A 10,752-nucleotide genomic window follows, 5' to 3' on the forward strand; every position below is an offset into this window, starting at 1 on the left:
GATCATCAAACTATTATCAGGTCTCAAACCCAGAACGAACTTTGATACAAACTGTCCTATGTCTCTAGGATCCATCACATCCAACCCACTGTACTGTTTGAATGCTTTCAGCAATCTCTCATAATACTCATGGACAGTCTCTTTAGGTTCTTGGGTGGTCCGATCTATCTTAACCCAATCTATATCCTGCAACGGCACCTTATCCTTCAGCCATGCCATTACCCTTTCGTACTTTTCCATGACTTTTTCTGATGGTCCGTTTGTCTGAGCATCCCTATCCGGTTCGGATGTTGGCCATTCGACGCTAACCTTACATGCTGTCCACAAGTCCCCTGGCACTACAATGTCAAACAGGGTGTTCAGGTCAACCCACAGTACTTTGGATATCTTTACAAACCTCTCTACCTGCTTATACCACTCCACAGGGTTCTCCCTCCGTTTAGGAAAAGAATTGGTAAATGCCGCTAAGACCCCTCTACTCCAGGGCACATGCACATAGCTTCCATTCGCAATTTCTCGCAAAGGGTATGCTTCCATTCTCTGTGGCCCTCCCTCTGGGGACATCCCAATTGTGCTCCTTCTGACGGTCCCACTCTTGGACCATCTTTCCTCCCATTTATCCAAATCTCTCCACGTTCTTATGCCCATGATCAGTTCTTTTATGTGTGTTTTCAACCCGATCGTCCTCCTTTCGTCTAAATCCTGATCAGTGCAATGCAGCCTATGGTTACCCTGTAATGCTTTAGTCCTTGATAGGTCTACCGTGTACCTGTCTGCCAATTCAGATAGTCTTTCATGTACTGCCCTCGCTTTCCGAGTAACATCCTTTGCCATAAACAGTACCTCGTCTTGTTCGTACAGGTCGATCCTCTCCATTGGCAATGTGCCGTCTATTATTTCATCTAAGTCCGATTTTAAACTGGTTACATCGAGTCTCTTTGCCTTTACCTCAGCTCTTAGTACCTCATTCTTAGATGGTCCATTTACATTCCTCCCGTCCCAACTCCGAGTCCTACGCCTAGGTTCAGGCGAGTTATGAGGAGTCCTCCCTTGTTCCCATCTTTCTAAATCCCATGCTCTTCCATCTTCCCTAGGTGTGTGGTGAAACAATGCTCTATTTCCCACCATCCCATTCTGTCTCTTCGGTTCAGCCTCTCTAGGCACACGATAAGATCCCCCACTATTCTCTAAGCCTTCGCCATTCCTTTGCTGTCTAGTGTCACTCAATACTCGATAAGGTCCCTCACAGCTCTCCATGTTCCCGCGATCCCGTCCGTGATCACTGGAGGCATGGTGAAACCCCTCGCGACTCTCCATACTCCCGCGACTCCAATGTTGTACATCTTCGCCCGGTGTGTGGTGAGTGCACCTGTAACTGTCCCTGTACTCCTGCGTTCTTCGATCTCCCTCACTGAGAATGGGGCGAGGCACCCCTCCACATCCTGCATTCCTATCTTCATGCTCCTGTCTACTTCCACTCCTGATATGGCGAGTGTCTCCTTTACCGTCCTGACTCTTCCCGTCCCACTCTGGACCGCTTTCGCCAGCTCCGCAGTGAGACAGGGTACCGTTCTCTCGGTTTCCCCATTCAGCTTCCGCTTCTAACCTGTTATTTTGAGTTTCTACGGCCGCATTCCATTCTTTCAAGTACTCCCTTAACTCCCTAAAGGATTTCGGCCGTGGTCCTCTCAGATCCATCTGCCCTCTCTGACCCCCTTGATCTATTATGGGATCCACTACCGAATCCAATGGTGTGCTCCGACCTATCGTATTGTTCCTGCTTTCCATCTCTGCTCTTTCCCTGTCCAATCGTACCTGTTCCCCCTTTTGCGCTCTTTCTGGGTCGTAAATCGATACTACAGGACCTATGGTAACGGGTACTTGAAGAGCGTCCGGCAGTTGGTACGACCTTGCACACTCTGTTTCCGGCACCTTTTGTACCACAAACCTTCCAACCACTGTCTGTACTGGACTAGGTTGAGGTATTTCCTCGCCTTTGTTGGGTTCCCAATCTGTTATGAGGAGCGGTCTATATTCCCCTTTTCCGGCCCCGTCCCCCTTTTGAAGCTCGGGACGTTCAGCCTCTCTATTGTACGGAGGTGGTCTGTCCAACAATAACCTATTTATCAGGCTGTCATCTGTCTCGCTCTCATCATCCTCCACTGGAGGCTTCTTTTCTCCTGTGACTTCTATCACTGGATACAGTTTATCTACTTCAATTCTCTCAACTCTCCACTTTTTAGCTTCTTCATCCCATTTGGCATCCTGTACTGCTCTTACCGATCGTCTTACTCTTTCTTGACGCCTGTTCAAACTCCGATCGTATCCCGCCCTAAACCATGCATTGAGGGCTTCGAACTGTGTTGGTCTGGGTAGTGGTCTCGTCGCAAGCATTACTGCTTTCAGCTGGTTCAATGCTTCCAGCCTAAACGTTCCGTATTTAGGGAACGTCAGTTCCTCATTTCCCTCCGTTATTTTGCTCCACTCAGAGATCCACAGTATAGTATGTAACCCTACGTTCGTAGCCATGTAGTGAGCCGGTGTGCCCTCCGGCGGGGCCTCTTCCCCGTCATAAGATTCTCTCCCTTCTCTTTTAAAGATCGCTCTCAAACATTTAAAACACTTCATTTTCAAGAATCTACGATTTTCCTTAATTCACTTCCTTGTTTACTTCCCGATGGCGAATCACCAATCCCTGCACGGCTCTCGCTAACCAACCTATCCCAGCGCGGCTCTACACCAACCGGCCTATCCCAGCGCGGCTCTACACCAACCAGCCTATCCCAGCGCGGCTCGCTCTGACGTCACTCGTCCCCTTTGCAGCAGTTCCCCTCCTTTCTCATCTCGTCTCCCGGTCATGCATGCGTCCCATTCATACACCGAAAAATGACTACTTCCGACCAAGCAATCACTTTTCTTGACTGTACGTCCACAGTCTAACTGTAATTGTCACCTCAACTGACGAAACGTCTTCCGTAAACGGTCAGACGATCGCCTTAACTGATGGGTTACTTACACACAGTAAACGTCCGTCCAGCGTCCGTTACTCATACACTCACTCTTACGTTCCCCCTATCACGGTCCTACGGGCGATCAATGGTACCTCATGACCCCCTTCACAATGGTAGACAATTACTCTGGATGTCCGATACACCCGAACCACTTAAACTCTTCCCTGAACTTAAGATTTTCACCAGGTTGCGCGCGCTCACAACCGTCTCACAATCACACTACAGGCATTCAACTCCGCTTGACATTACAACACAGGTACAACACAAACACCGCAATCTGACAACACATGACCCTTATACTCACTCTCGACCGACTCTGCTGCTTTTCTCTCTCGCACCGTCAACACCTTCTTCGGCAGGTGGCTCTTCTTCTGGTCGTCGATCACTAGGGGCCTTGGGGTAATCTTGACCTAATCTAGGTCGCCTTCCTCAAGAAGCCAACCATCTTTCTCTGCTACCAACTGGGAACGTGAGATTTTTGATCGATTACCAGATCACCCTAACTACTATCTCACTTAAGTCTTTTGGATCGATTTTTGACTGTCATTGAGTAAAAGGCAAACCATACATAGGTCAAACCAGCCCAAAATTGCCACAACTCTAAAGAACCACTTACTACGGATAAGTTTAAAGATTTATTATAAAGCCATAATTAGTTGCAGGTACAAACATCTCAATATAAGGTTCAAAAGATACACAGGTAATAAGATAAACATGAACTCTCTGAGAGATCTTAATCGGCAGAAGAAAACTACCAAAACCAATTCAAAAATCAGTAACTTAGTTATCATCGACACAAGATGAATCTTAAGCGTCATTTACAGAAAAGAAACAAATCAGGTTAGACTGACCCTACACTAGACTAGATGACATCCCTACTTAGCAAGTTCTTTACCTAAAAAGGTGTCAGCCGTTTTGACTTCCAAAGAAGTTCAATCTCTCTCTCTTAGTCTTAGATGAAAAACCTATGCATTGTAGCAGTACCCTTTCTGCCTACCCATCCGCTCTCTAAGGGTCCTCAGGCCATCTGCTCTGCCTCCTCCCCAGGGCACTGTCCCTAATACAGAATCACAGTATGGGTGGAACGCCCCTCTGAGACGCCCACCACGTACACAATTCACGTGGTCTCGATTCTGGTTTTTTCCATAGTTTCACTTCTTGGGCCGTCTGTTAAAGTTGACCTTGCTTCCCAGGCTCCGTCTCCAGCGTGCTGGTACCCCATGACATTCCAGTAGACTCCTCCGGACCCGAGCCTATCTCCTCGAACAGAGCTCTATTCATCAAGCTCTTGATTGGTACCCCCCTCGCACCTGCAAACAGACACTTCGAAGCAGGGCCCCAAATTCCAGGCTCCCCTTATCAGGCTAGGCCATAAAACTTCGACCAGCATTGGCAATTTATTTTAACGAGGCTTGACTTTTAACTAACACGTGCAGATCAAAGAAGACCCTTTATCTCTCCGGGCCTACTAAATTACATGCAGTAGCCTGCACCCTGTGAACCATTATTTCTAAACTTAAAATAATATACTAACACACCACACTCTGGTTATACAAAACACTTCTATAAACATAGCCTTTAACATATAAGCAAAATCATTGAATAATATTGAATCCATGTTACGTGAAAGATGCAATGGTACATTTCGTTCTTATACAGTGCCATGTGGTCTGCACGTTTCTTCATTTTGCATTTTACATCCTTCTTCATTTAGCAGCTACATAACATGGAACCTGATTAACACATCTAACATTTCTAAACATTTCCACACATTTCTATATTAGCCCACACTCTATATGTGCTCTCTATATCTAACAAAGCAATCGTGAGTAAATGCGGATACATATTCTCATATCTCTAGTTACCTTAGTTAACTTTACGCAACTGGGTTGTAAATATGGCGTATTCATACATTTCATTCAAATTGCGCTCTCTCAGTTGTTTGAGATTTTGGTCAATACTTATGCCAAGGGACTTAACAGTATTAGAGGTGGAGAGGGGGCAGTTTAGTGCTTTGATATCGTTTAACCAGAGTTGGATGGGAAGGGGATTGTTTTTGGGGGAGAAAATTATGATTTCTGTTTTTTGGGGGTTTAGTTTGAGATGGTTCAGATGGAACCAGGTTTGAATTTTGGTCAGTGTCTCATTTAGGTGAAGGATGTCTTTGTGAGATTTGATTTTGTAGTATAATTGGGTGTCATCAGCATAGAGATGGTAACTGATATTAGAGTGTTTGAGGATGAGGGTGAGTGGTTCCATGAACAGATTGAATAGGGTAGGGGAGAGGATGGAGCCTTGAGGTACGCCAAGTGAAACAGGTTGGGGTTTGGTGAGGAAATGGCTAAGTTTGATTTGTTGAGATCTGTTTTGTAGGAATGAGGAGAACCATTTGAGTACCGTGCCTTCGAAACCGAATCTATCATTGAGAGTGCTGAGAAGGGTGGGGTGGTGGACTGTATCAAATGCAGCTGAGAGGTCGAGAAGGATAAGTATCGAGGATTCTCCTTTGTCAAGGGAACGTGAATATCGTCTATGATATTAAGCATAGCAGTTTCTGTACTGCATCCCTTTCTAAAGCCGGACTGGAAGATATCAAGGAGGTTGAATGAGGCAATATGTTTCTCTAGTTGCATTAGGACACATTTTTCGAGGGCTTTGGAGAGGAAGGGAAGGTTAGAGATGGGACGAAGGTTGTTTGAATCATTGGGGTCAGCTGGGGTGCTTTTGGGAATAGGCATGATTTGGCCAAGTTGAAGGGAAGCAGAAACACAGCCTGTGGAAAGAGAGGAGTTGATCATTTTAGTCCATATAGGGGCAATGGTAGAGTTAAGATCTTGCGCTATTGAGGCGGGGAGAGGATCTTTGGAGTGTGCAGAAGGTTTGAGTTTGCCCATGATATTAGTGATCAAAGATTCAGATACTGGACTGAAATTGGTCCAGGAGGCATTGTTTTTAGTGGGGGAGTTTGTTATATGAAAGGTGTTGTGCTGGGGTAGATCCGGTGGGGGATTATAGGTGTCGGGCGAAGTGGAAGAACTGATCGGCGTAGAATTATGAGTGATAGGAAGAGTGTGTAGGGTAGTGGTAGGATGGGGCGAGAGAGGGAGGGAGGAGGATAGTTCGATCATGTTGATTTTGTTCGTAAAGAAGCTAGCAATTTCTTCGCATTTGTCAGTGGAGGCTAATATTTTAGGAGGGCCAGTGGATGTTTGTTTTTTTACAATCTTGAAGAGTTCTCTAGGGCGGTTTTTTGCTTGATCTAGTTGAGATCGTAGAAAGGAGGCTTTTTCGTTAAATATGTGTTTTTTGTACTGGGCTCGAGCGGTTCTAAGGATAGGCAGATTGTCAGCGTTAGGGTGGGATCTCCAGATCCGTTCAGCATGTCTAAGTGACCGTCTTTCATTATTTAGTTCGGAATTGAACCAGGTCTTAGGGAGGTATGTTTTTTTGTAGTTTGAGTTTGATAGGAGCAATTTTGTTTAGGGCTTCAAGAATGGAGTTGTTATAATGGTCGGTTAGGTCATTTGTGCTGTCAGAGAGGGGTGGTAAATCTAAGTGAGCTTTAATTGTTGATTCGAGTTCGCCGTGAGGAATACGGTGAAGGTTGCGAGTGGATTTTTTGGATAGTAAATTGGAGGGGGCTGTGCGAGAGGTAGTTTTAGTCAGAGTGAAAAGGATGAGGTAGTGGTCAGACCAGTCAACCGGAACAATATTTGTGAGGGAGGCTAGATCGTTGTTTGTTATAATGGCATCAAGGGTGGCACCTTTGTTATGAGTGGGAGAAAGGCAGAGTTGGGACATATTGGTGATGTCCATGGTATTATTAAGCAGGATGACAGCGGGATCAGCATTGTTGTTCCAATGGATGTTGTAATCACCGAGGAAGAGGTTATTGGAATGAGAGAGTGATGATTGTATGATAAGATCAGTTAATTCTTCCGTAAAGGGGATGTTGTTACCAGGGGGGTGGTAGATGAGGTGTAGCCGGGTAGTGGGGGAGTCAGGTATGGTGAGATCGGCGCAGAGGTATTCAAAGGATGAGGGGTCTTGAGGATTGGTTAGGGAGATGTTAAGTTCGGCTTTGAAAATTAAGGCAAGTCCACCGCCTGTTTGTTCGATTCTGTCTTTTCTGATGATATTATAACCAGGGGGGATGAGCATGTCAAGGATGGGGGTGGAGTGGGGGGTGAGCCATGTTTCAGTTAGGACAGCAATATCAATGTCTTCATTGAGAATAGTTTCAGCAATCTCCGTAGCGTGACAGGAGGCAGATCTGCAGTTAATCAACATGCAGCAAGCAGAGGGGGGTAGGGACTGGTGTGGGAGATGGGGGACAACTGGGGATCTGTTTAAGTAGTTGAGGAGGTCTGGGGGAGGAGGGAGGAAGGGGGCGATTGCTTGTTCCTAAAACAACTGGAATAGACGACAGATGAGTCAGGTAGGAGCAGGATCGGCAGTTAGTCCTCATGCACCGCATGGGAGTGGGCTCAGGTGTTTGGGAGGGGGGGCAAGGGGGGATAGCTCTAAGTTGTTGGGGGGGTCTGGGTGAGGAGAGAGGGAGGGAGGGAGGGGGAGACTTCTGTTTCCTAAGAGAACTGGGAAAGAAGATTTATTACTGAGGGGTGAAAAATACGACAGTAGGGGTGGAGAGATAGGTGAATACGATGGTTACATTTGATTGGCGCTAGTGAATCTGAGCATAGTCATTTACATGGCATGTCAGATGCTAGCCATCCTGGCTTGCCCATCGCTCTGTCCCAACCCTATCTGCTCCAAAGAGCCTGGTCATCTGGAATTAATCAATTTTCACATAGGCAAAGCACCATTGAAAACTAGTGGTGAGTTAAAATGTAATGTAAGGCAAGTCATCAGTTCGTAAGCTGCTGTGGCACCGTTGTGTGGCATCCAAAAGCGTATTGTCTATACACTAATCTCAGCTAGGCAATTTACTCGGAAATTTACACCAGTGCATAATATCTTGCAACCAAGTGTAATGTTTAGTATTCCCTACTTTGCTCTCCTATGTTCAACAAAAACCCTAAGAGAAGCAATGATATTGACAAAGATGTGGGAGCGGTTCTACTGTGCAAGTTTTATGAGCCCCTACCTGGGTCTGTTGGGAGCTTCTTAGCTGCGTCTACGTCATGTGGTTGGCAAGGTAGGAGAATCAGGCACCAGGGGGATGCTGGGGCTTAGATACATTGGAAGAGTCGCCCAGTAGACACAGTGTCAATGCATGGAGTAAGAGTGCACCATCATATGGAAAGTAATGGTCACATTCTGTAGGCCTTAGTCTTAGAAGAAGGTCAATGGGTGTAGCCTGAAATAGGATATGGTCCCAGAAGGGATTGCGAAAAATGTCCCAAATAGAATTCAAATTTGCCTGGGATAGATGCAAGGGCTTTGTAGCAGGTAGAAACATGGGGCAGAGCTGTCAAGCCTGTCAAGCTATGTCTGATAGCAACCGATGTTCGCTTTCTTATGTACGAAGTGTTCCCTCTAACATCCTGTTCTGTCTCCTCCTCAGATATCACCGTCATCTGCCCCTGGGAGGCCTTCAACCACCTGGAGCTGCACGAGCTGGCGCAGTACGGCATCATCTAAAGTCTGCATGCACCCCGGCCGGCGGGACCTGCCCACCTCTCACCATGTTGCCCCTGTTCTGTAATGAGATGTAGTATGTGTAGGACAAAAAGCATGACTTACTTAAAGCGAACAGTCCAGGACAAAATTAAAAATACTGTCATTCCCCCTCACAAACATATATCACAAGATGGGTACATGGGAGGGAGCACTAAAGGTACAGACAAGAAAGCCTGGTCCAGCGGTTGAAGGATTGTTTAGGTTCAACACAAGAGGATTGTGAGTCCCGTGCTCCCACTGTCACTTAATGTGATCCTAAGCAAGCCACTTTCCATTTGTGTGCATTTGTGTGCTTAGGTAAATCACCTTAAGGTTCTGGGAAGTAGGCGATATATTTGTCTTACCCAATTCAGACATCTTCTATGACACCCAAAAGAGGCAAATCTGTAGGGCCATGTTTGTGTATGGAGCGAATCGCATTGCTTGCAATAAATCAAACCCCTTTCCTCGCCGCTTTCCTTGCAACTGCTTTTCCTGCTTTATTTTGAAGAAAAGGCTATCGAAAGACCATTACTTGTACTGAAAAGTTTGCATATAGGTCATTGTGTGTCCTTTATGCAGGCAGACAACACCACCAATTATTTAAAATAGCTCTGCTCCACACATGAAATGGAGAAATAGAAGTGATAGTTCCAAATAGCTGAAATATGTTGTATGTTTTTATATTTCTAGCAGAATCGCTGGTAAACACATATTACTGTCGTGCAACAAACACAGTAGCTACAAAGAGAGATGGGTCCAGCTGCTGGGGAACATACAACTGCCCTGCAGCCTCTAGAGTAGGGGTCTCCAACCAGCAGCTTGTGATCTACTGTGGCTCTCCAGCAACCTCTGAATAGCATATAAAAAATGGAGATTATACAACATTAATAATATTTGTAGCTCTCAATGCGTTTCATTGAACATAAGTAGCTCTCAGTACAGAAAAGGTTGGGGACCCCTGCTCTAGAGCTAAGGAATATGCACATTTATTTACCTGATCTGTTACTGATGCGAAAAGAGCCAGGCTGACCTATAGGAACATCTATAGATTTCCGAAACCAGAGAGTACAATACCCTGGAAAGGGAAAGAGTCAGTCACAGGGCAGGTGATCTTCGTGTATGATTGACCACGCCCCAACTCTATTAACCTTTCAGAAAGCGTGCAATCTCAAGAAATATGCAGGATTCCGTGTGAGCCAGTGTGCTGCCTGCTTAGACTTTAAAGTAGGTTGGAAGCAGAGAAGATACCAGAGGAAGGGTTGGGGATCTACAGGGTCCTACTGGAAAGGAGAGCAGCAGAGATCCTCAAGGTTCTACAAAGGATCTTTGAGACCACCACCACCTCAGACGTGATTTTTTTTGTACGTTTTAAAGGTTTTATTTGATGAATGAAAAAGAAGTATAACATAATACAGGTAATATTATAACATAATACAGATAATACAAGATTGGTATCATAAACTAGAAGAAGATATTAATACATCTTAGAAAGAGGAAGGGGAAAAGGAAAGAAAGAAAAAAGGAGGAGGGAAAGAAAGCGAAAGAAGGAACAAGGGGAGTATATCATAAATGTATAAGCAGAACAGTATTACAATAAAACGTTCCTAATGCATTATATTAGCATATAACAGTAAAATGGAAAGAAATAAAACAACAATGGTTACAAAAATCAAGGTGGTTTGAGTACTTCTTCAATGGAGGGTTCATGTGAAGACATCTTTTTAGCAGATACAGTTAAAGATTCTGTGACAGGCAACCAAAGTAAGTCTCTTTTAATTGCAAGCTAGATGGGATATACATAAGCTCTATTCAACCTATGATTATAGCAGATACCATACCACCATGACTGAAAAGGAACCGCAGAGGTACCCTTCCATGATTTTGTAATGTGCTGAAAGGCGACAGCAAGGAGTAATTCAATAATATGCACCGCAGTGGCTTGTGACGACAACATTTCAGAACTACTCCCCAGAAAAATAAGAGTGAGGGAAAATGGAATATGGGTATGAAAAATAATGTTAATGTGCTGCCAGACTCGAGACCAAAAAGCATGAATGAGTGGACAGTTAAATAACGTGTGGTTGAGGTCAGCGGATGAATTAGCACAAGACCAGCA

At 45.1% G+C, this 10,752-nt stretch overlaps 1 protein-coding gene across 1 annotated transcript in view; it reads left to right on the forward strand.

Annotated features, from left to right (window-relative positions):
* PDE6G (phosphodiesterase 6G) overlaps window positions 1–10,305 on the forward strand; it is a 275,741-nt gene extending 265,436 nt beyond the window's left edge. Inside the window, exon 4 of the mRNA XM_086928787.1 lies at window positions 8,539–10,305. Within this exon, the coding sequence (XP_086784913.1) occupies window positions 8,539–8,615 (77 nt within the window). The 3' untranslated portion in view covers window positions 8,616–10,305. The remainder of the gene's footprint in view (window positions 1–8,538) is intronic.
* The last annotated feature ends 447 nt before the right edge of the window (window positions 10,306–10,752 follow it).

This window comes from Lissotriton vulgaris, chromosome 7, assembly GCF_964263255.1.
Source record: "Lissotriton vulgaris chromosome 7, aLisVul1.2, whole genome shotgun sequence".
Taxonomy (NCBI): domain Eukaryota; kingdom Metazoa; phylum Chordata; class Amphibia; order Caudata; family Salamandridae; genus Lissotriton; species Lissotriton vulgaris.